Source organism: Colobus angolensis, unplaced genomic scaffold (genome assembly GCF_000951035.1).
Source record: "Colobus angolensis palliatus isolate OR3802 unplaced genomic scaffold, Cang.pa_1.0 Scaffold7, whole genome shotgun sequence".
Lineage (NCBI taxonomy): Eukaryota > Metazoa > Chordata > Mammalia > Primates > Cercopithecidae > Colobus > Colobus angolensis.
This window is the reverse complement of record NW_012120709.1, coordinates 9,698,478-9,723,351: the sequence shown is the minus strand read 5'-3', so window position 1 is coordinate 9,723,351 and position 24,874 is coordinate 9,698,478. Positions and strand designations below refer to the sequence as shown.

The 24,874-nt window shown below is 35.6% G+C and overlaps 1 protein-coding gene across 1 annotated transcript in view; it reads right to left on the bottom strand.

Moving 5' to 3' along the window:
* The window catches only part of DYNC2H1 (dynein, cytoplasmic 2, heavy chain 1), a 377,952-nt gene that overhangs the window by 106,692 nt on the left and 246,386 nt on the right, over positions 1-24,874 (bottom strand). Inside the window, exon 83 of the mRNA XM_011927022.1 lies at positions 6,853-6,969. Coding sequence (XP_011782412.1) covers positions 6,853-6,969 — 117 coding nt within the window. The remainder of the gene's footprint in view (positions 1-6,852; positions 6,970-24,874) is intronic.

Sequence of the window (24,874 nt, the reverse complement as noted above, 5' to 3'; positions counted from 1 at the left end):
CTCACCGTGACCTCTGCCTCCCGGGTTCAAGCGCTTCTGCCTCAGCCTCCTGAGTAGCTGGGATTACAGGCATGTGCCACCATGCCCAGCTAATTTTGTATTTTTAGTAGAGATGGGGTTTCTCCATGATGGTCAGTCTGGTCTCGAACTCCCAGTCTCAAATCATCTGCTTGCCTTGGCCTCCCAAAATGCTGGGATTACAGGCATGAGCCACCGTGCCCGGGCACCAATGCACATTTCTAACTTACCAATGTAAAATATTCTACAAATTAAAAAAGAAGAAATCAATAATTATTTTTTTAAAAGTCATGAGTCATCCCTGGCCTGCAGAAGGAGAGATGCCAGGTTGCTGGGCAGTACTCTGACTTGCTTCTGCCTGCTCCCTGAAGTAAGAGGCATTGCTCCTCCCCTGCAGTGCCTGTGGATGGAATTCTGGGCTCCACCCTCACTACTGAAGTAACAAGAGGGCATGCCCTCCCTCTCACAGCTGGCTCTGTGGAGACTGTGGGGAGGAGATAGTGATGGTTGTGGTGATGGTAAAGTCCTGTCACGTAAGACACAAGTGAGGCAGACCAGAATAGCACTGCAGAGATTGTATAAATTAAATTGATGTTGGAACCACAACCTATAGAAGTGAATTAAGACATGCATTCTGAACTTAAATAGGTTGACTATCTGCTTAAAAAAAAAAAAGATTTAAATAGGAACCATAATCTTACAAATATTTAAAATGTTCAGGATATAGCACAAAGTTATTCATTATACCAAGAACCAGTAAAACTTCAATTTAAATTTAAAAAGAAAGATTATCAACAGATGCAAACAACAACATGACACAGAAGTTGGGATTATTGAACAAAGACTGTAAAGCAGCCATCATAAAAATTTTCCAAGGATCAATTACACAACTGTTCAAACAAACTCAGGAATAAAATGCCAGCCCTCTAAAAAAATTATAATCAAAAGGAAACTGCTTCTCACTAACGCCTCCTATTTCCTTTATTTTGTCAGTACAACCCCTCTGTTTTATCTAGCCCTTTTTCTCATAATTTGTTCAGATTCTTAAATTCTTAGTATCTACTGAAGTTGTTAATATTTTGAGGTTTTAAAAGTCAAATATATGTACTGAGTTAGATTCTTTACACATATTGTTAATAGCATGAACATGTAAAATGTTAATATTTTAGTAAAATTGTACTATATATTTGGTTTTCTTTAGTCATTTCCTTTTCATCATTCTCCGTCAAGTATCTAGAATAGCCAGACATTTGCATATTTTTTATTAATGGCATTTGCTTGCTTGTCTTATGGAGCTTCAAGGTCCTCATATCAGAAAATGAATAGAAATTAGAATAGAATTAGAATTAGAATAGAAATAGGAACTAGAATAGAAAAAAGACTCCTATTACATTGGGAAGTCATAATGCTATGTGTCATGAGTTTTTGTGAGTCCTTGGCTTCATGAAAATAAAATAATGTCTACTGTCAAAATAAGCCTAGCTGGTCTTTACCTTTTATATAATAGTGCTTTTTCCCCCTTAAACATAAAGCAGCAGAGAATGCATGCTAAATCAGCTACAATAACATTTTGGGATGCCTTAAATTATTACTCACAATCGGTAATGTAGACTCAATTTATGTTTTCCAATCCCTTTAATCACTAGAAACATTTCAGGATCTCCATATTCCAGTTTCAACATGATGGTAGTTTTTTCTAATGACCCCCAATAGGAAAACTCTAAAATTCTAGCTGTTAAAAGATACACAGATTAATTCCCTATCTATCACCATTTCCCTTAAAGGAGCTCAAGTTTGGGAAAGAACAAACTCAGAAAATATTTTGTTTTGGAATAAGAGTGTGTCTTGTGGCAAGATTTTAAATTGAGTATTAATCAAAACTCCTAATAGCAATTTTGAAATTGCTAAATTCTAGAATCTTTAGAGCAGCTGGATAAACATTCTCTCTCAGTTGAAATAACACACTAGTAGATCTCCTCTCCAGCTCACTTACAAACATATCCTAAACTGATTTTCTCATAAACTCAGTTCTAACTAGGAAAAAAAAGCAGTGGAGAGACAAGAGAAGCTGAGTTTTGGAGAAAATTACTTCAAAACAATTAAAGTATTCTTGCACATTTACCTCTGATGTGTTAAGAAAAACAGGTTGGAACAGTTTCTTGGAACTGTAGTATTACTAAGGCATCTTGTGCAAAATAACAGGATAAAAATCAAGCTAAACCTAGACCGGCTGTCAGTGTACTTAAATGAAATGCCTATTATATCTTTATATCTTTATTTATTTATTTAGAGACAGAGTCTTGCTCTGTCACCCAGGCTGGAGTGCAGTGGTGCAATCTTGGCTCACTGCAACCTTCCTCTCCCAGATTCAGGTGATTCTCCTGCCTCAGCCTCCCAAGTAGCTGGGACTACAGGTGTGTACCACCATGCCTGGCTAATTTTTGTATTTTTAGTAGAGATGGGGGTTTCACCATGTTGGCCAGGTTGTTCTTGAACTCCTGACTTCAGGTGATCCTCTCACTTTGGCCTCCCAAAGTGCTGGGATTACAGGCGTGAGCCACTGCGCCTGGCCACCTATTAAATCATTTGAAGAGTAGATATACAAAGATTAAATTGGGAACAAGGATGTTTAGCAACTTTGTAGCACTCTATTTTGTCAACTAAGCCAAGTCAAAGAAAACAAAGAGACAAAAGATGAAACGATTAATTGGATTGGTTTGAAATGTGACATTGAGAAGAGCTTAAAGGAATACCTGGGATTATATTAACAGTTGTAAAAAGTGGGAAAAATATTTCATATATCCTGATTGAGCCAATAATTAAAAACAAACACAGAAACCAAATAATCTTGTAAATGCTGGAACAATGGAATTCTATGTGGCCAGAAGCAAGGACAGAAAAGCAGGGCTAGATTAAACTTCAGTGGTTTCACTTTGAGAGAAACAGTTACATCAAGATTCCATATCTAAAAAAAAAAAAAAAAAAATTAATATATTTAAGAAGGAGCGTCTATATTTATTACTGATCCCTCGTTTAGCAAAAATCATTGTTTTTGTTTTCCTAAATGGTTTAAGAGCTTTAATTAATTTTTCAGCATCTTCAGCTACTTCCTCTACTGAATCTTTCTCATTAGCCTAAAACCAACCTAATACTTATTTTCCCTCTCTAAGAAAAAAATACACTGGGCCCTGTATTTCGCTATTCTCCTTTATAGCACATTAAAAAAAGAATTCTCTAGATACATTGACTCCACTTCCTCATCTCATATTTCTAGTTAGCCTTTAAATCTAACTTCTAGTCTCCTTATTCTACCTAAACTTTTCTTGTCACCAGTGACAGCTTTTATTCTGAAAATCCAGTGGACAGTTCTGTCCTCATTTTGTTTAACCTCTCAGAAGCTATTTGGCCTAGTTAACAATTTCATTCCTAACTAAAGATTCTTCAAGGTTTCTATGATAACACAGTCTTCTGTTCTTTTTTTGGCTTTTTTGTTTTTGTTTGTTTCCCTCACTGATACTCCAGCCACTCTTCTTCTGATAATAACTCTACATTTTGGCATTACTCAAGGGCATCAACTGCTCTTCATCTGCTCTGCCACTGTAATGTAAGCTGCCATCAGCTCTTACCTGGACTACTGCAAGAGTCTCCTGAATGTTCTCCTTACTTTCTCACCATCTTCTACACAACAGCTTTCTTCAAAAACTTTCTGAAGAAAGTTCTACCTGTAACTCTATCTATAACTTGGAATAAAATTCCTTCCCCTGTCTTAGTCTGCTCTGGTTGCTATAACAAAACACCATAAACTAGGTAGCTTATAAACAACAGAAATGTATTTCTTAGAGTTCTGGAGTCTGAGAAGTCTGAGATCAAGACGTCACAGATTCTGTATTTGGTGAGCACCTGCTTCCTGATTCACAGATGACCGTCTTTTTGATGTGTCCTCACGTGCAGGAAGGGGTAAGGGATCTCTCTGGAACCTCTTTAATAAGGGCACTAATCCCATTTTTGAGGGCTCTATTCTTATGACCTAAACATACCTCCCAAAGGCCCCATCTACAAATACCATCACTTTGAGAGTTAAGACTTCAACATATGAATTTCAAGAGGGAAACAAACATTCAGATCATAGCATCCCCTTACCTCATCTACTCTGTCCTTTATTCTCTATACTCCAATCACACTGACCTCCTTTCAGTTTTATTGAATGTGCCAAGCATTTTCTGTTCTCAGGGAATGTGTGTATGCTGTCACCTTGGCTTAAAGTAGTCTTCCCCTCCAACTCTGTCTGGCTAGCTTCTCATTGCTCATATCTTGGATTCAATTTCACTTCTGAAACAAGATACTCCCTAACTATCCAGGCCAAAATAGGTCTTCTCCCTTATTATAACATCACCTGTGCTTTCCATCCACAGCATCTGCAATAATTTGTAATAATTTATTTACTTGCTTCATCTTTTAATATCTCTCTTATGAACTAACTGTAAACTCCACAAGGTAGGTACCATGACTGTTCTGTCCACAAGTTTCTCTATTTAGTCCCTAGCACAAAAATCACTGAAACACATTGCATACTCATTAAAATATTCTGAATGAACAACTGACCAATAATATGATTATATAAATAAAAATAATTTGCTTGAAAAAGGGTAAAACGAATGATCATGTATTATAAATGACCATTCATAATAAAAGTACCTTCAATAAATGTTAAATGAATAGTTAAAAGAGAGCGCTTACATTTGCCAGACACTATTATAAAAGCTTTACATATATTAATGAATTTAATCCTCATGAGTAATATCACTGCTGGTGATGATAGTAAGTAATGATAGTAAGTACTATCATTATACCCATTTTACAGAAAAGTCAAGTAAGTTTCCTATGTTATATAATTAGAAAGTTCTGAAGCTGAAATTTGAACCCCACCAGTCCGGCTCTAGAAGTCACATTTTTATCTCTGTTACATAAGTGATGAGAATTCAAAATACTTAACTGCATTATTAATTAGCATTCAAAATCATAATTTTATTTTAGGGGAAATCATAATTTGATTATGAAATTATCATTTCCCCTAAAATAAAATTATGATTTTTGAATGCTAATTCAAAACCCAGATTCTACCCTGTTTCCTTTGTATGTAGGAATCAGGTAATTAGGGGGTCTGTTGTGGCAGAAATCCAACATCAGAGAACTAGTAATGGGCTATATCTACATTCCAAATGAGGGTTTGGGCTGGGCGTGGTGGTTCACGCCTGTAATCCCAGCACTATGGGAGGCTGAGGCAGGTGGACCACCTGAGGTCAGGAGTTTGAGACCGGCCTGGCTAACATGCTAAAAATGCATCTCTACTAAAAATACAAAAATTAGCCAGTTGCAGTAGCATGCGCCTGTAGTCCTAGCTACTTGGATGGCTGAGGCAGGAGAATTGCTTGAACCAGGGAGGTGGAGGCTGCAGTGAGCAGAGATCGTGCCACTGCCTTCCAAACTTGGTGACAGAGCGAGACTCCATCAAAAAAAAAGAAAGAAAAGAAAAAGAAAAAAAAGAAAATGAGGGTTTGGGGAATGGCAGAGAATACATTGAGTTTCTAATCTTGAGTTGGGTCACAGGAGGCAAATAATCTACATATAAGCCTTTTAAGTCATTTGTATAGTCTTCTTTATGTAATAATCGAAAAAAGTTTTCTCAGAATTACAAAGAAGGTATGTATGTGTGCTGGCAGTAAGGGAGAGAGACTAGCAATAAAATTAGATGTGCCTGATGTAGAGAAGCAGGTAGTGCAAGGAAGTCTAAAGAACACATCGCACAGATGGAAGAGTCAACTGTGGGAACTTTAAGTGCCAAAACTTCAAAGAATGTAGTTCAAAGAAAAGTGACTTAGTAGAAGACTGCACACGTAGCAATATGAGCTGTTCCTCGCACTTCATTAATGATCACTAAAGCTACAAAATCACATGACCGGATTTCTTATAAAAAACATACATAAGTTGTGCTTTAAGGTTAAATCAAATTTGGAATAAAAACAACATGGACGGTACAAATTTAGAAGTAAACAGAGAAGAATTATAGGGGACTAAGGTGCCAAAACTATAGAGTGGACTCTCATCTTCCCCCAAACTCTGGAAATTGAGCCAAACAAGTAAACTGTATTTCACGGAGAAGGAAACTTTCTAATGAATACCTGGATTATGTCTCCAAAATGTAAGATGATATCTTTGCAATAATTAAGGTTACTTTTGCCATTGGTTTTCTGTTTCATAAGAGGTAAACTTAGTCAATTATGCAAATAATTCCATTTCCATATTATTACTAAGTAAAAACTGAAAATAATCATACATTATTCTCAGAATAAATAGCTATATTACATAATATTTATACATATGAATACTTACATGGTTGTATATGTATATACATTTTAAGAACTGCATGAACTGAGAAAATCACTAGAAAATACAAAACTGCCAATGTCATTGAAAAAAGTTGGAAACTGGGCTCAGAAACTGTTATAAGAAACACAGTCCTAAGATGAAGAAAATTATCAAACATCGAGACAGGGAATGAACTGCTAAAGCGGATAACTGAAATTATGTGAATTTGATTACTTATTTAAAGATAAGGAAAGATTGATTTCATAAAAGACAGAGTAACGAATACTAATTTTGATGTGTGCTGGTCATGGAGAAAGAAGGTCCTGGGTCATGACTTCACAGTTAGGAACCTGTGCAATGTGATTACTTGTATGACTCAGGCAGAAATGGGGAGCACATGGTTAGGATGCTGGAAAAAATGACAGGGAGAAACAACCAAAAGAATTGGAAGAATATTCCACTACTAACCTGGTTTAGTTTCTTCCAGAGATTGAGGACAGGAGAAAGTTCATTAGACCAGATTTCTCTATCAAATTTGGAACCAGCTGTTATGGATCTGCCCAAAATCCTCAACTGTGAAATAACCTGAATGAAGAAAATAATAAGTATCAACAAATAAAAATAACTTCAGTTGAACAGGAAGAAAGAGCATAGGTATAAAAACAGACATATTTTGTTTTATAAAAATAGAGACAAAAAGTGTTGTCAATAGTTTATAATCATATTATCTTTCTTCAACTGGCTTAATATTTTATGGTTTAAGCAGTTTAAAAAAATAAAAGAAATTAAAGCTGGGGAAAAAGATTTTAAAATTATATACTGTAATGGCTTGTATTTGAAAGATGCTTCATTTGTTGTTGTTATTTGGATTTTTTTGAGACAGGGTCTTACTCAGTCACCCAGGCCAGAGTGCAATGGCGCAATCATAGCTCACTGCAGCTTCAAATCCCTGGGCTCCAGCGATCCTCCCATCTCAGCCTCCCTACTAGCTGGGATTACAGGTGTGTGCCACCATGCCTAGCTAATTTTATTTTTGATAGAGACCATGTCTCAGTATGTCGTCCAGGCTAGTCTTGAACTCCTGGGTTCAAGTGATCCTCCTACTTCGGCCTTCCAAAATGCTCGGATTATAGGTGTGAGCCACCAGTCCTGGCATAAAGCTGCCTTTTTACCCAGAAAGCTCCTATTACCCATAATTAATAACCACTTGTTGTCTCTATTTGTTCATTTCTGAAATCTGGAATTGTTTTGATTTAAATTTCATAATCTCAAAATGCTGACAAAGATAGTTTCCTTAAAAATACGAAATGAATGGAAAAACAATAGTATAATAAACCATCTAAAATGGTAAAGCAATAATGGCTGGTTGATAAACTATTTGTAAATGTTTTAATGCTCTACATTAAGTTGTAATTTCAATGTTTCCTCTACATACAAGGCTCCAGTGAAAAAAGAATGGGTCAATCAATTCAAACAACGCAAGGTAAATATTCCCTATTTAGGGCTTTCAATTCTATAATGTCCTCATTACCAGTTTCTTTATCACTATTCTCATCAAAATCAATTCACTCACTTTTTTTCTAAAATAATACTTAATGATTCCCATTTTAAGAACATTAATGAACCTTATTAATTATTTGTTAATGATCCAGAATATTACTAACTATGCTAAATGTTAGGTTACAGATATTGTGATATATGTGTGTTTACATATATAAAATCAATGATGTATACATTGTTTTTCATATTATACCTAAATATTAAGATTGTTTTATCTCATTGTTTGTCTAAAATAAACAAAATAAATCCAAAAAACCAGATATGTCTTCCTAAGTCAGTATTTTAAACTTCAACATTTATAGCATGTTGACTACTTCTGTTTTCACTTTGGGAGAAATGTGATTTGTTTTTCCTTTTGTAACATATTGAACTATATTTCATATTTTGTTAGGTTCTTACATTAGTAAAGTTCATAATAAAATCAGGGCCATAAATCTTTCAGAATGAATGTACAACTTAACTGTTAAACATCAATAATCATGCTGTTAAACTCAAGTTATTTCCAGAGTGTTTCACTGATTCTTAAAAACCTGTGATTCAGTGTTTGATTTTTTTTGTTTTTCTGATAAATTATTTTCATTTGCTCTAGCTGAACCGTAAAATAGCAACTAATTTATCAGCTTTGCTACACTACAAAACACAACTAGTTGGTAGTCAGAAGAAGTGCTATTTTAACTCAAGTTTTGCTATTACTTATTTGTGTTTTAAATTTGTCAAACATGATAGAAAACAAATAAGAATGCAAAGAGACGTCTAAAGGAAAAAGAGTGCAAACTTTTTTATCCATGATGTCAAGACCTGTTTTAAGAATAAAATGTACACCAACCAAAAAAAGATGTCTTCTGTCCAAGAAAAATAACATGTGAGGATTTCTTTTTAAATAATACTATCATTATAATTTTTAAGTAACAGGCAGTAATAAGAAAGGGAGTTCAAATGTATAATAACATTTTTATTAACGAGGACAGGGCTGTAACTTGTATCAATGAACTATCTGTTTTTACAAAATCTAACACATATACTTATCTTTTTTATAAAGCATAGATAATAAAATATCTATTTTTCATATTTTAAACCAGTTAAATATAATTTTTTCATAATACTACTTTAAAGTGGTATCAAAAGGGATAAAATTTCATTCATTAACAACATATTTACATCAATTCTTCCACTTTCTACCCATAATTAACAGCATGAATTATGCCACTGGCATGCTTTGGGCGATCTGTAAGAATTGTAAAGGAGCCAGGCACAGTGGTTCACACCTGCAATGCTAGCAACTCAGGAGGCTGAGGTGGGGGGATCACTTGAGGCTAAGAGTTTGAGACTAACCTGGGCAACATATTGGGACCTCTTCTCTTAAAATTTTAAAAATACACTAGCCAGGGATGGTGGTATGCACCTGTAACTACTGAGGAGGCTGAGCTGGAAAGACCGCCTGAGCCCAGGAATTCCAAGCTGCAGTGTGCTACCATCATGCCACTGTAACTCAAGTCTACATGACAAAGCAAGACCCCATCTCTAAAAAATAAAACATTCAGAAAATAATATTTCAAAATGAAGAAATTATAGGAAAACCACAGAAGATTTTGCCACTCCTACTTCACCTGTTGTCATTTCAAAGACCAATGAGACACATTTCAGGAACACCTACCTTTTCTGAGCAACTGGTATGTTTTATTGTAAGACACTAAATTTTATATATAATTGTATTTTCCTTTGGATATCACGAAGCACCCCAAATGATTTTTGATCAAACAATACCAACTTTATAGAAAGTACACCCTTTTTTGTTTGTTTTGTCTTATTTGGCATAAACTATTTCCTTAGTTTTATTTTATTTTCCCATCCTAATTTTCTTACACTAATTTCCTCAACTACTGATTTTATCCTAGTAGATTATTTACATTTTTGTTAGTCACTGCCAGTAATTCTTCTTTGGAATAAGAAGGAATATAAACACTCATTCTCATTTTATAGGTATCAAAGAAATTAAATAATTTACATTTTTGTTACAGGGAATATGCAGACTAGATTTCTGGAGAAAATTTTATGATAAAGCACATTTCAAAATTATGAATAAGCAAGAACATCAACAAAATGACTTAAAATTTATGACAGAATTGTCAAAGAAAATAATGAAAATCTTAAAGGTTAAAGCCAAAAAGGAGAAAAAATACAAAGACACAAAATAATAAATAAGATTTTTTAAACATGGAGAAGAAAATAAAAAGGCTCAATACATGCCTACTCAGCATTATTACTATACGAAGAGCTAATAAAAGGAGACAGAGGCAATTTTTAAAAAGAAACTTTCTGTGAATTTTCCAGAACTGGTGAAAGACAATACTTCTCATATTCAGAAAAGTCAAAGAATCCCAACCAGAATAAATGAAAACACCTGGTACTGCCCAATGTAACTGCAGAACATTGAGGAAAAAAAAAGAGATATTACAAGAAGCTAGAAAGAAATAATAAGATTATTCCAAACAAACACTTCCCAACTGCAACAACAGAAGACAAAACATGTTGACAAAAAGACTGTCAACCTAGAATTGTTATAAATTTAGCAAAATTATTTTTTGAGAAAATATAAAATATGAGTATTTTGAGACAAAACTGAGAGTGCAGCTTCATTATTTAAACCATAGACACTAGCTAGAAGGAAATCATCGAAAAAAGAAAGTCTAATAAGTAAAAAGGAATGGTAAGCAAAGAAAATGTCTAAGAAATTTATAAATCTATTGAAGTATGATCCCAATATACAACAGAAATAAAACACTGAAAAATAATCATATTTAAGTTGGGATAAAGTGAGCAGAGTTAAAGCATTCTAAGTCATCGTATTGTATGGAAGGATGGTACATTAAAATTTAGTATAACCATTGAGAGAAAAAATAAGTATAGAATAAATTTTCCAAAAAAAAAAAAAACAGAATTTTTTTTAAAAAGAGAAAATGAATCTACAAGAATGCAAACAACGGTAGAGTAGAAGGCCCTTGGTCACAAAAAACAGCAGGCCAAACAGGAGATTTTTTTTTTTTTTTTTTTTTTTGAGACAGAGCCTGGCTCTGTTGCCAGGCTGGAGTGCAGTGGCGCGATCTCAGCTCACCGCAACCTCCAACTCCCTGGTTCAAGCGATTCTCCTGCCTCAGCCTCCCGAGTAGCTGGGATTACAGTCACGCATCACCACGCCGCCAATTTTTGAAGTTTTAGTAGAGACAGGGTTTCCCCATGTTGGCCAGGATGGTCTTGGTCTCCTGACCTCGTGATCTGCCAGCCTTGGCCTCCCAAAGTGCTGGGATTACAGGTGTGAGCCACCACACCTGGCCCAAAGAGGAGATTTTTTTAAAATGATATTAATGAATCCAAATAAATCAATAATTGCAGTAATTGATTACTTTAAAACAATTGCTAAACATTACTTAAAAACAACAACTAAAAATACGTTTATATGTTAATGGTTAAACATATGTATATATATTTAAAAGTGGGTACCTAAAACATAAGGACATTTGAAGTTAAAAGGTAATAGATTTCAAAGTTAAAAGGTAACCCTTTTTTAGTAAACCTCAAGAAAATTTAAAGCAAAAAGTATTACAGGGGAAAAAGCATCACTATCTATTGACATAATTCTAAGTATCTTTATATATATATATATATATATATATATAGACACACACACACTCACACACAGATAGACACTTTGTCATTAAAAGTAGCGGCAAAAACCGCAATTACTTTTGCACAACCTAATACTTAAAAACACAGATGTTGTAGATAATACTTAAAAACACAGATGTTGTAGATAATAAAATTACCAGAAGATACAGAGAAATAGAAATCAAGCATTATGTAGGACACTTAATGTGGGTTTCTCAGCAATTGGTAGATCATATACAGAACACATATGGAAAATTTGAACACAATCAACAAGCATGACCGAAGGACATATAATACACCCAATATCTGGAGAACAATCATTTTTTTTAAAAAAACTTAAGTTTCAGGATACATGTGCAGAACGTGCAGGCTTGTTACATAGGAAAATGTGTGCCATGGTGGTTTGCTGCAGCTATCAACCCATTACCTAGGTGTTAAGCCCGGATGCATTAGCCATTTATCCTGATGCCCACACTCTGACAGGCCCTGTGTGTGTTGTTCCTCTCCCTGTGTCCATGTGTTCTCATTGATCAACTCCCACTTATGAAGGAGAATATATGGTATTTGGTTCTCTGTTCCTGTGTTAGTTTGCTGAGGATGATGACTTCTAGTTTCATCCATGTCCCTGCAAAGGACATGATCTCGTTTCTTTTTATGGCTGTATAGTATTCCATGGTGTATATGTACCACATTTTCTTTATTCAGTCTATCATTGATGGGTATTGGATTGATTCCATGTTTCCTCTATTGTGAACTACAATATTTGTGAGCTACAATAATTATCTGCATGCATGTATCTTTATAATGGAATGATTTATTATCCTTTGGGTACATACCCAGTAATGGGATTGCTGGGTTGAATGGTATTTCTGGTCCTAAATCTTTGAGGAATCGCTACACTGTCTCCCACAATGGTAAAACTAATTTACATTTTCACCAACAGTGTAAAAGCAAGAACATTCTTTCAAGCACACAGAGAACATTTAAGAACATCAGGCACATATCAGACCATAAAGCTAGTTTTAGCAAATTTAAGAGTTGATATCACACAGATCATATCTGACAATGTAATTGTTAGAAATTGGTAAAATGTTACCAAAATTACCCCCCTATACTTGGAAATATGAAACACATTTCTAAATAACTCAAGGTCAAGTAAGTAATTTTAATAAAATTTTAAAATACTGTGTTCATGAAAAACCCACATATCAAAGTTTATACAATAGTGAATGGGCAGTTAATGAGATTCTGGAGGAAAATTATAGTAGCAAATCTTATGTTAAAAAGAAGCAATGCTAAAAATTGAGTAAAACTTATAAATTACACAGTTAAGAATATAGATGAAAGTTATCTATAACAATAAGGGCAAACAAAATTTAAATAGAAAACAGATACAAAAGAGATCAGAGGTTTTAAAAAGCCAAAAGTTGGTTCACTGAAAACACTAATAAAATTAAGAGACTTCTTACCAGATTGAATGGTAGATAGCTACTGGTAAAATTAAAAATGGAAAAATTTTACTTTAAAATTCTACTTTTAAAGGAAATTACAGATACAGAAAATACTAAAAGATGCCATGAGATTATTTTAAACTTTATACCATAAAAAGTTGCAAATTTGGCTAATAGAGAAATTCTTAGGAATATGCAAATTAATAAAACAATCTCAAGAATGGTGGAGTTTTTCTAAGTGGGGCTAGAGTTGGTAAAAAAATTAAATTAGAAGTTAAAAATACTATCTCAAAGTAAATCTCAGGCACCAATAGTTTACATGTAAGTTATATTAGCATTCTTTAAAACAAATAATTTTTGCACTTACTTTTTCAGAGACTAGAAATACGAGGCAACATTTTCCAAATAACGTTATAAACGCTAGTAAAAATTTAATACCAAAGAAAATGTAAATTCAAAGGCCAGTCTTACTCCTGAACACAGATTCAAGTAAATAAATATACATCAAACAACATTTTTAAAAAGATATACAGGATGACATTGAATATATGGTTCAATCATAGAAACTATAATTCACATAAATTGAGGAGAAAAAATATATAATCTTCTCAATATTTAGAGGAAACACAGACAATTAAAATTCATCAATATATTCTTAACAAATTACCCCTAGCAAACTTAGCAAAGATTTGGGAGATTGTTATAATAATAGCCTTCAATAAATGATGCATTCTTGCAATCACATCCTTTGCAATGGAATGTTCTTCTCCTCCCATTTCAAGACATATCTACTTCTCCACCATCTTGAATCTGGGCTGGATTTGCTTTGATTAACAGAATACAGCAAAAACAATGTGTAATTTACAAAGCCTAGCCTTCAAAAGGACATGCAGTGTACTTTCTAGACTTGGAACCCTGATATACCATCCTAGCATCTGGTAGACAAAAGGCCACATCAAGAACCAAGTCACCCTAGCTAATAGCCAGCACCGTCTACAAACATGAATAAGGCCATTTAGAACCTTCCAGCTCAATTCTCCAAATAAAGTCAACTTTACATGTAAGCTCAAGTGAAACTAAAAAGGAATAATCCAGCCAACACACAGAATCATTTAAAAATCAGAAAACATTATTACTTCAAGTCACTAAGTTTTGAGATAGTTTGCTGTAAAGTGAAGACTAAGAGGAGCACTGGGAATATTAGAAAACATTTTAAATTTATGGACTAAATGTTTGTGTTCCCCCTAAAATCCATCTGTTGAAGCCCTAACTCCCATTATGGCTGTGTTTGGACAAGTGGCCTCTAAGGAGGTAATTAAGGTTAAATGAGGTCAGGGCCTGATCTGATAGGATTTGAGTCCCTGGAGGAAGAGACACTGGAGACCTTGCTCACTCTCTCTGCGCACATGGCACATGTACATATGAAAGGACGCATGAGGACCCAGAAAGAAGGCAGCTGTCTACAAGCCTGGAAGAGCAGCCTCACCAGAAATTGAGTATGCTGTACCCTAATTTCAGACTTCTAGCCTCCAAAACTGTGAGAAAATAAATTTCTGTTGTTTAAGCCATCCAATTTGTGGTATTTTGTTATAGCAGGCCAAGCCAACTAATACAACCTGATAAATGGTATCTATAAAATGAAGCAAATATCATAATAATAAAATGTTAAAAAACCATTCCCTTTAAACGCATAGCAAGGTAAGGATGCCAACTATCACTACGTTTATTCAACACTGCACATAAGGACCTACCTATCCCAAAAAGACAAATAAATACAATTAAATGTCTAAGAATTATAAAGGAAAAACACTAAATCAGTTTTCTCAGATAATATTATAATTTGAAGAAAAAAACAATTTAGAGTACTTTTATGTTTACAATATGTATCTTCCATTTTTGAAATGAATAGAAATTCATTAAACAATATTACATTTTTAACTTCAGCCCAAATATTCTATTTTAATGATTTGGGAGCCTCAAAAACCCTTGATAGTTTCATGCTCCCTGTGCATGGTTGGCCACATACAATGATGATGTTTAACTGTGTTACCAAATACATCAGGATGTATCAAACCATATAAAATTTCCCTGCATACATAAAAATGCATACCCCCCCCAAAACCATCTACTAACATGAGACAGGAGAATATGCAGTGGTTTATCTTTCTAATGTTAACATATGCAGGATAAACGGGGAGGCGGGAAAACTTTTCTTTGTATTTCTCATGTCTCTAAAATATATTTATGCCAGTCACACCCAAGACCAAATTGTAATTTATGTTGGTGCTGTGTGAGATGAGATTTCACTCAAGATCAAAAGTGAAATGTACAGGCACTCTACCATGTTAAGAACTCACATCATCATTTTTCAAGGTAATATGACATCAAAAGCCTGGAAATAGATCTCAGAAGATCCGCTAGTTAGTGCAATTTTAACGTAAGCAAATTGAGAATGAACCTGTTATCGAAGGATATTTATTATAAATTCATACTCACACAATGAATATATCAGTTTTCAAATACTGAGCTATATTATTTGGAGTACTAGGCAGAACACTTCATTATAAATCATATATATTCCTATTTTGTGTATAACTGGTTAATACTAAATAAGATCTGGTATTAATTACTAAATTATATGAAATGCTGTATCTGCCTTGAGATGATACTTTGTCACACTCTGAATAATTAGCAGCTCTAACAATCCTACTTACTGATAGTAAAAATATACTTTTGTTATTTACCAAAATACAAATAAGACACATGGAATATATAAATGCACTATATCATGTGTATACACAACCAAATACATGTAAGACCTCATCTCTCCTAATACATTCATCTATTTATTTTTTAAAATAATATCTATTATATACTACATTTGAAAACAGTTTTACAGTTAATTAAAAGATTAAACATATGACTGTCACATAATCTAGCCATTCCACTACTGGGTATTTGGTCAAGGGAAATAAAAGAATATGTTCATATGGTAATCCCAGCACTTTAGGAGGCCGAGACGGGCGGATCACGAGGTCAGGAGATCGAGACCATCCTGGCTAACCCGGTGAAATCCCGTCTCTACTAAAAAATACAAAAACTAGCCGGGTGAGGTGGCGGGCGCCTGTAGTCCCAGCTACTCGGGAGGCTGAGGCGGGAGAATGGCGTGAACCCGGGAGGCGGAGCTTGCAGTGAGCCGAGATCGTGCCACTGCACTCCAGCCTGGGCGACAGAGCGAGACTCCGTCTCACAAAAATAAATAAATAAATAAAAAGAAAGTGTTCATACGAAGATATAAAATCAATGTTTAAATATTCATAGCAGCTTAATGTAGGAGCCTGCATTAATCCACTCTCATACTGCTACGAAGAAATACCCGAGACTGGGTAATTATAAAGGAAAGAGATATAACTGACTCACAGTTTTGCATGACTGAGGAGGCCTCAGGAAACTTACAATCATGGTGGAAGGGAAGCAAACATGTCCTTCACATGGAACAGGAGGGAGAAGTGCAGAGCAATGTGGGGGGGGGAAGCCCCTCATAAAACCATCAGATCTCATGAGAACTCACTCACGATCATGAGAACAGCCTGGGGGAAACTGCCTCCCATAATCTAATCACCTCCCAAGAGGTCCCTCCCTTCACACATGGGAGATAAGGGAACTACAATTCAAGATGAGATTTGGATGAGGGCACAGCCAAATCATATCAGAGCCAAAAACAAACTAATATCTTCAATGACTGAATGAATAAACAAATTGTGGTATATTCATACAATGGAATATTATTTAGCAATAAAAAGGAAGAGCTCCTAATATATATAACATAGATGAATCTTATAATTGTGCTGAGTAAGAAGCCATAAAGAAAATGGTAAACTGTATTGTTCTTTTATATAAAACTCTAGACAATGCAAACTAATCTATACTGATAAAAAAGAAATCAGTGGTTGCCTGGGAATAGGGGAGAAGAAACAGGAGGGAGTGCTAACAGAAAACTTTTGGGGGTAATGGGGATGTTCATTATCTTGATGTGGTGATAGCCTCAAACGTATATACATATTTCAAAAATGACCAAAATAGACACTCTAAATATGTGCTGTTTACTGATGCTAATTAACCTCAATAAAGCTGTAAAAAGTAAAAAAAAAGATAATTATTAAAACAATGTTAGGTAGTTTACAGAATTATCAGGAAAGTTAAAAATTTGGCTAGGGCCAGTTAAACACTGGTTATTCTGGTGGAAAAAGGAAAGGAAAACCTGATAGTGCCACGAACACAGAAGCTATGGCTTTTCCATCACCTTTGCCTTCAGTTCTGGATGTTACCAGGAATTAGAACTTGCTAATTAGTGTTAAATAATAAACACTTTCATCACCTCGAAAATTATCTCTTGGTACTTCACAATCCCTCCCCCGTCTAATCTTTCCTCCCCTATCACTAGGCAATCACTGACTTCCTTTTACTCAGTGTAGGTTAGTTTGCCACTGCCTTTCAAGAGAGCAAAGAAACTGCCTCTTTGATTCACTAGTTCCTTGTTCAGAAACTGGGGTTGGTGCCTGGCATGACTGTTCTTTAGCTATGACAGCAACTTGAAAAGTGTTTGCCATTTTCAACATTGCAGTAATAGGGGATGCTACCTCCCACCCCAGACTTTTTTGGAGAAAAGTGCTAATAGCTGTGTAAAACAAAGTACTAAAAGGTGGGTGACAAGGTCAAGAACATACATGTAAATATACATGACATTTTAAAAACTTTAAATATTAATTTTACCACGAACGTTTCCAAAGATACACAAAAATTGATTTTTATTATGAACATTTTCAAAGAAACCCAAAGATACCCATAATGTAGATTCAACAACTGTCAACACTTTCCTGCACTTGCTTAATTCATCTTCCTTGTTATTATTCCTTACGTTTTAAAACACATTCCAGACCACATGTTGTTTAACTCCTACATACTCAGCATGTATCTCTAAAGAAAAAAAATGATATAACTACTATAATGCCATTACTTCTCCCAAGAAACAAAAGATTAATTGACATCACATTAATGGCACCCAGCCCATATTTAAATTTCTCTGACAGTCTCAAAATTTGTTTTAATTGAATTGCTTAAATCAGGATTCACAGAAAGGTCATAAATTGTTATGTATTTTAAGTCTCATTAATATAGAGAAGTCCTTCTCGCTTGCCTCTTTTGCCTGCCTTTAACTTACTGATTAAACTGAGTTCGTTATCTTGCAAACTGTCCCACATTCTGGTTCCAGTGTTGTCATTTACCTTGTTCTTTTATACCTATGTTTCTTGATTAGGCTCAGGTTCACTCTTTTTGAAAGAATACTTTTGGAAATTGTACTTCATATTTCTTCACATTCGGAGGCGCACAGTGTCTGAATGCCTCCTCTTTCTGATGCAAAGATTGATCACAGGGTACAGGTGGTGACAGCTTATCCTTCCCTTGCAAACACCCCCAGAAACCTTCCATCTAATGGGTTCAACCTCTGATAATCATTGTCTGAACCAATTATTTTATTAGAGTCTGTGAAATAATGGTTTTTCAAATTTCATCATTACTGCCATATTTATTATCTAGAATTATTCAATAAGGAAGAGTTTTATCAACTTTTCTTTTGTTATCTTGAAATATAATTCACAAAGAAAAGTACATAGTTCTTTCCCTTTAACTGCATTTTCAAAGAGACACTTTTATATCTTACTGAATGATAACCTAATAAAAGTTTGAAAATTAAGTCTATGATATTAGTAAATATATTATTTCTACATAAATACTCAAAATGAAAAATGTAACATCATTATGTATTTTACAAAATGAAATAGACTGGTGATATCCTTTAGTCAACTTGCTTTTGTCTAATGGTCTTAGAACTCAAAATATGAAAAGTATTCAAATTCAGATTTGCCTACAATTAGAAATCAGAAGTTATTACACTGTGTATAAAAGTACAAATACATTATCTCTTTTTGCTGATGGTGCTATTGGCTAAGTTGTGGCTAAAAATATGCTCTTGAAATATGTTCAAATAGAGTATATCTGAGAAAAAAATGGGAACTTAAGCTTTCCAATTTCAAAAATGAATTTACCAGGAACTTGTGACTTTTCTAATAACTGATGAAAAATCATTTGAGTCAGGATAACCACAGCTGCTGGGTTCATAAAAGCCATTCAATGCAATGATGCTAAAATTATTACACTAGCAATTAATCTTCAAATCTTTGGCAATAGAAAAGTCATTCCATTTTAAGAATAAATACAACAGGTTTTTAAAATTTTGCCATGAAATTGCTATTGAAACTATGAAAAAAATAATAAAGTTCTGGAGCTTCAAAGTATGTTTAGGAGAAAATAAGTGAATATGTAGCTAGCACATAGAAATATGTAGCTCTTATACAAAAACATATATAACTTTTACAGAACTAAAGCTAATCAGAAATTTTATTAATAACAATTGCCTCCCCAAGCCTGCTACCATTTTGAGCAACAGCATTAGCTTACTGCAACTGTTTTCTAACATCTCTCTTTGCTTTAAGTCTTACTCCCCAGTAGTCTATTCTCTTGAAAACATACTTTGCCAGAGTAATCTAGTTATTTTCGTGGCTCACAAGACTTATGACCTAGTCCACCTCCACCCCAGCTACCTCCCATCCTCATGTCTCACCACTCCCCTTCTCCGTCACTGTGCTTAAGCCACATCAGCCTCATTGCTACTCCATAGCAATAAAAAATGTGAATCAAGATCACAATGAAGTACCATTTTAACCCACCAGACTGGCAACAATAAAGGCATCCCAAAATACCAAGTACTAGTAGGATTAAAAGGATGAAGATACTACATACTGTTCGCACAAGAGTGAATTAGTACAACCACTAAAAACAATTTGACATAACAATTCTATTCCTAAGCATATACTCTAGAGAAACGCTTGAGCTTATGCAGTAGGGAGACATAGCCACAAATGTTCCTAGTAGCATTGTGTCAACAGTCAAAAAACAAACAAACAAAAAAACCTGGAGTAACACAAATGTCCGTCAATAGGGGAATGGATACACAAATTGTGCTATATTTACACAATGAAATATTGCACAATAAGAATAAAGAATGAAACAACAGCCAAACCAACCACAATAATAAATCTCAGACAGAGGTGAAGGAAGAAAGCAAGTCCTAGGATACCCCTTACAATAATGCTTTATAATGTTCGAAAAATAAGCAAAACAAACTATGTTTTTAGGCACAAATGCATGTGTGAGAGATTGAAAGAATGCATGCACATAATAGAACTATTAAAAAAATATGTAAAACCACAAAAAGAGTTTTAAACAAAACAGTCAGAATGGTGGGTCCTTCAGCAGAATGGGAAGGGAATTGGATAGAAGAAAATCACATAAGTTGATGCAAGTTATGGTAATATCTTAATTCTTGGGTGAAGTTATTGGTTCATGGGTTTCATTACATCCTCATGCTTTTAATGTTTTAATTACTTATTAATACATTGATGTTACATATATATATATTTTGAGATGGAGTCTCACTCTGTCACCCAGGCTGGAGTGCAGTGGCATAATCTTGGCTCACTGCAAGTTCTGCCTCCTGGGTTCACATCATTCTCCTGCCTCAGCCTCCCAAGTAGCTGGGACTACAGGCACCCGCCACCATGCCTGGCTAATTTGAGATGGGGTTTCACCATGTTAGCCAGAATGGTCTCGATCTACCGACCTCGTGATCCGCCCACCTCGGCCTGCCAAAGTGCTGGGATTACAGGCGTGAGCCACCGCACCCAGCCTATTCTTTTATATATATATAATGGTTATATTTTGAAATGATAGTACAAATTCAAAATCAGAAGAATATATAAATGTACTAAGAAGTCTTTCAAAAACAAAGCAGGTTAAGGAGAATAAGTGGAACTAAGTGTTGGGGAAGGTTGCTATATTATATAAACGCTCAAAAAAGGTCTGTTTGGTAAGGTAACATTCAGAGACCAGAAGGAGTAATAGACTAAGCCATTCAGATATCTAGGGTATGAATGTTCCAGACAAAAGGAACAGAAGGTATGAAGGCTCTAAGGCAGAAACCCAAGGGAAGTGTAACATGTGTGGCTGCAACAAAGTGAGCAAGAGGAAGATCAGAGGACAAAGGCAATGAGGGAGCAGAAGGCCTGAGGATAGAGGATCTCATAAGTCTCTATAATGAATGCATTTATTCTGAATTAGATGGGAAGTGACTGGAGGAAAAACGACTACTGTTACCATCTGTAGAATACGAAAATGTCTATCCTATTATTAGAATATTTTATTTCATGGATAGAGTTGCACTGGTTTAAGATTGTAAGGAAGTCAGCCCAGAGACTCAGTCTTATTTGCCTCTATCTAAAATCTCTACAGAAAGATTTCGTGTTTAGGTAAATGTTGATTCAAATGACTTTTAAAACATTTTTTCTGGGTTACATAGGGTACTGACAAGATGCACAAAAGTCAAAAGGGTCTGCACCAAAGTTTCATAGTGTTTATCTCAGATTGCTCCAGAAATTCATTGACTCCTAAAAGTGACAGAGTAGTTTTGCTGAAGACTATTCTAAGAACTGTACTTAATCATTTCCCTGAATTTATTAATTCCATAAATCACAGCTAGAAATTGTTGAAGTGTACAGTCTTAAATAAGATATGGAATAATATGACACTTTTTTCTTATAGCCATGAAACCAAATCACAAACTCAATATAGGAAAAGCACTTTTTGGGGAGATTCGTTCATCTAAATGGAAGCACAAAACTGGCAGTTACCAAATTCCAGAAAGTCCTAAGTTCAAAACACTCATTTGAAGAAAAAGTTTTATTTTATTTTATTTTATTTTATTGACAAGGTCTTGGTCTGTTGCGTGGACAGGAATGCAGTGGCATTGTGTCCGGAGTTGATTTTGGAAGAGTGATGCCTTTTGTCCTCACTTCTCATCATATGAAGAGGAAGGATATCATTTCTGAGGCTCCCCACATCCTAGCTTTGGGAATAGCTTTTGTTAGGCCTGCTTGTATGAGGAAGGATCCTAAAATTCCAGATAGTCTCTGCCCCCAGTGGGGCTTTGGGCAAAAATTATGTCTTTCTGATTGGTGACCCTGGGTACCTAAAGAAAGGAACAGAGTCCTGAAATTTATACTAGAAATAATTCTTATAGGAGAAACTAAAAAAGCACCAGAGACAGGGAGTGGTTTTTAGAAGTGGGACTAGCCTCAGAGAAGAGAGGTGGGAGGAAGTTTGTCTGACAGGCATTAGAACCCAGGAGGTAAGGGTCAGAATAGATAAGATAGATGGGCGAGTCATGCTTGGTCAGCGTAACTTTGAGAACTCTGCTCATGGCTACAGGGTCAACGAACTTTTTGTTGGGACCCTGGAGCTGAATGGCTTTCCTCTCTGTCGACCCTTGGCTCAGCCCTTAAGAATAGGAAAAGCCAGAAGCTGGTTCTAGGCGAACCAACACTCCGAGCTCCAAACAGTCGGGGGTTATTAGAGAGCCTTTTCCCAGAAAGCCTGACACCCATGTCTTTAGTCCAGTGGCCGCTCTAGTCGCTTTTAACTGGCCGACAGGTGCCCGGTGTTTAGCCCCCGAATTATAAGGAAAAACAGAACAGAATAGCAAGCAAAAGGGGTCCAATGGTACTCACTGCTTGGCAATATCCCAGACAAGCCCCCAAGATGTATCTGGAGTTGGTTCCTTCCGGTGGGTTCATGGTCTCACTGACTTCAAGAATGAAGCCGTGGACCTTTGCGGTGTTAACAGCTCTTAAACGTGGCACAAACCCAAAGAGTGAGCAGCAGTAAGATTTATCGTGAAGAACAAAGCTTCCACAGTGTGGAAAGGGACTGAAGAAGGTTGCCACTGCTGGCTGGGTGGCCAGCTTTCATTCCCTCATTTGTCCCCGCCCATGTCCTGCTAATTGGTCCATAATACAGAGTGCTGATTGGTCCATTTTACAGGGTGCTGATTGGTCCATTTTACAGAGTGCTGATTGGTCCATTTTAGAGGGTGCAGACTGGTGCATTTTACAAAACTTTAGCTAGCTACAGAGTGCTGATTGGTGCATTTTTACAGCACTGATTGGTGCATTTTACAAAACTCTTGTGAGAAAAGTTTTCCAAGTCCCCACTCGACCCAGGAAGTTCAGCTGGCTTCACCTCTCAGCATGATCACGGATCACTTCAGCCTCAATTTCCCAGGCTCAAGTGCTCCTCCCACCTCAGCCTCCCAAGCACCTGAGACTATAGGCATATGCCACTACATGCAGCTAATTTTTTAATTTTTTGTAGAGAAGGGGTTCTCACTATGTTGCCCAGGTTGAAATAAAAATGTTTCAAAGAACTGAATTCCTGGAAATAACCTACAATGGCAAGAACTGAAATAATTCAAGAAACCTGGGTTATACTGCAGAGCTTATTGTTTACAAGTGTACAACATTAGGAATTCAGTATCTAAGCTTGGAATCAATTATTTCTAAAGTTTGTTCCAGGAGTACTTTACTAAGTTTTTAAAATTCTGAACCTATAGTCAAATGAGAAATGTGACTCTATTTGGGCCAGATTTTAGAAAAGAATCAGATATACAGATTTTTTTTTTTTTTTTTTTTTTTTTTTTGAGACGGAGTCTTGCTCTGTCGCCCAGGCTGGAGTGCAGTGGCCGGATCTCAGCTCACTGCATGCTCTGCCTCCCGGGTTCACGCCATTCTCCCGCCTCAGCCTGCGGAGTAGCTAGGACTACAGGCGCCCGCCACGTCACCCGGCTAGTTCTTTGTATTTTTTAGTAGAGACGAGGTTTCACCGTGTTAGCCAGGATGGTCTCGATCTCCTGACCTCATGATCCGCCCACCTCGGCCTCCCAAAATGCTGGGATTACAGGCTTGAGCCACCGCGCCCAGCCTCAGATATACAGATTTAATGGCATTTAGGATACCGAAATTAGCAATTCTTTACAGTTTCTTCGAAGTACAGATACTCCCCAAATTAAGGGTGCCTAAGAATTGCCCCAAAAGTTTGTTAAAAAAAAATAAGATTCCTGAGCCCCACTTCAAGATAGTCTAATTTTACAGATGTGGGATAGAACTTAGGAATCTACCTTGTAAACTAACTTCCCAGATAATACTTATATAAGTAGCCAACCACACTACACTGAGAGAAATTGCCGATATTTTGATTTAACTGGAAAGGCAATTATGACAGTTTAAGGATTACTTTAAATAATCTCAATCTGCAACTGTGGATTTAACAACTGTTAAATGTTAAAAGGGGGGGAAGAAAAGAAAAAAGCTGTTAAGTGATCTGAGTTTTGCCTTTAGAATCTTATGGAAACAAATCTAGGAAAGAGAAATAGAAAGCAAGAGAATTATTTGAATAGTTTAGCACTTATGGATCTCCTGCCAAGATTTTGAATGAATTGATTCCATAAAGAAGTGATGTACACAGATAGCAGCTGGGTGCTACTATTAAATTTAACAGCATAGTTATGGGACACAGCAGCTTTCAAAATAATCAAGTAGACAGCCTCGTCACTTCTTTGACTGTATAACTCTGGCTTTAAAAAATGGTTTCACCAATCATCTTAAAGCTTTGTGTTCCTCATTGATTTTATATACTTAAGGCCCAAATTCTGCTTAGAGTGTTAAATCTCTAACCTTTGTAACTATTACGAGCTTTCTTTTTTTTTTTTTTTATTAATTATACTTTAAGTTCTAGGGTACATGTGCATAACATGCAGGTTTGTTACATATGTATACTTGTGCCATGTTGGTGTGCTGCACCCATCA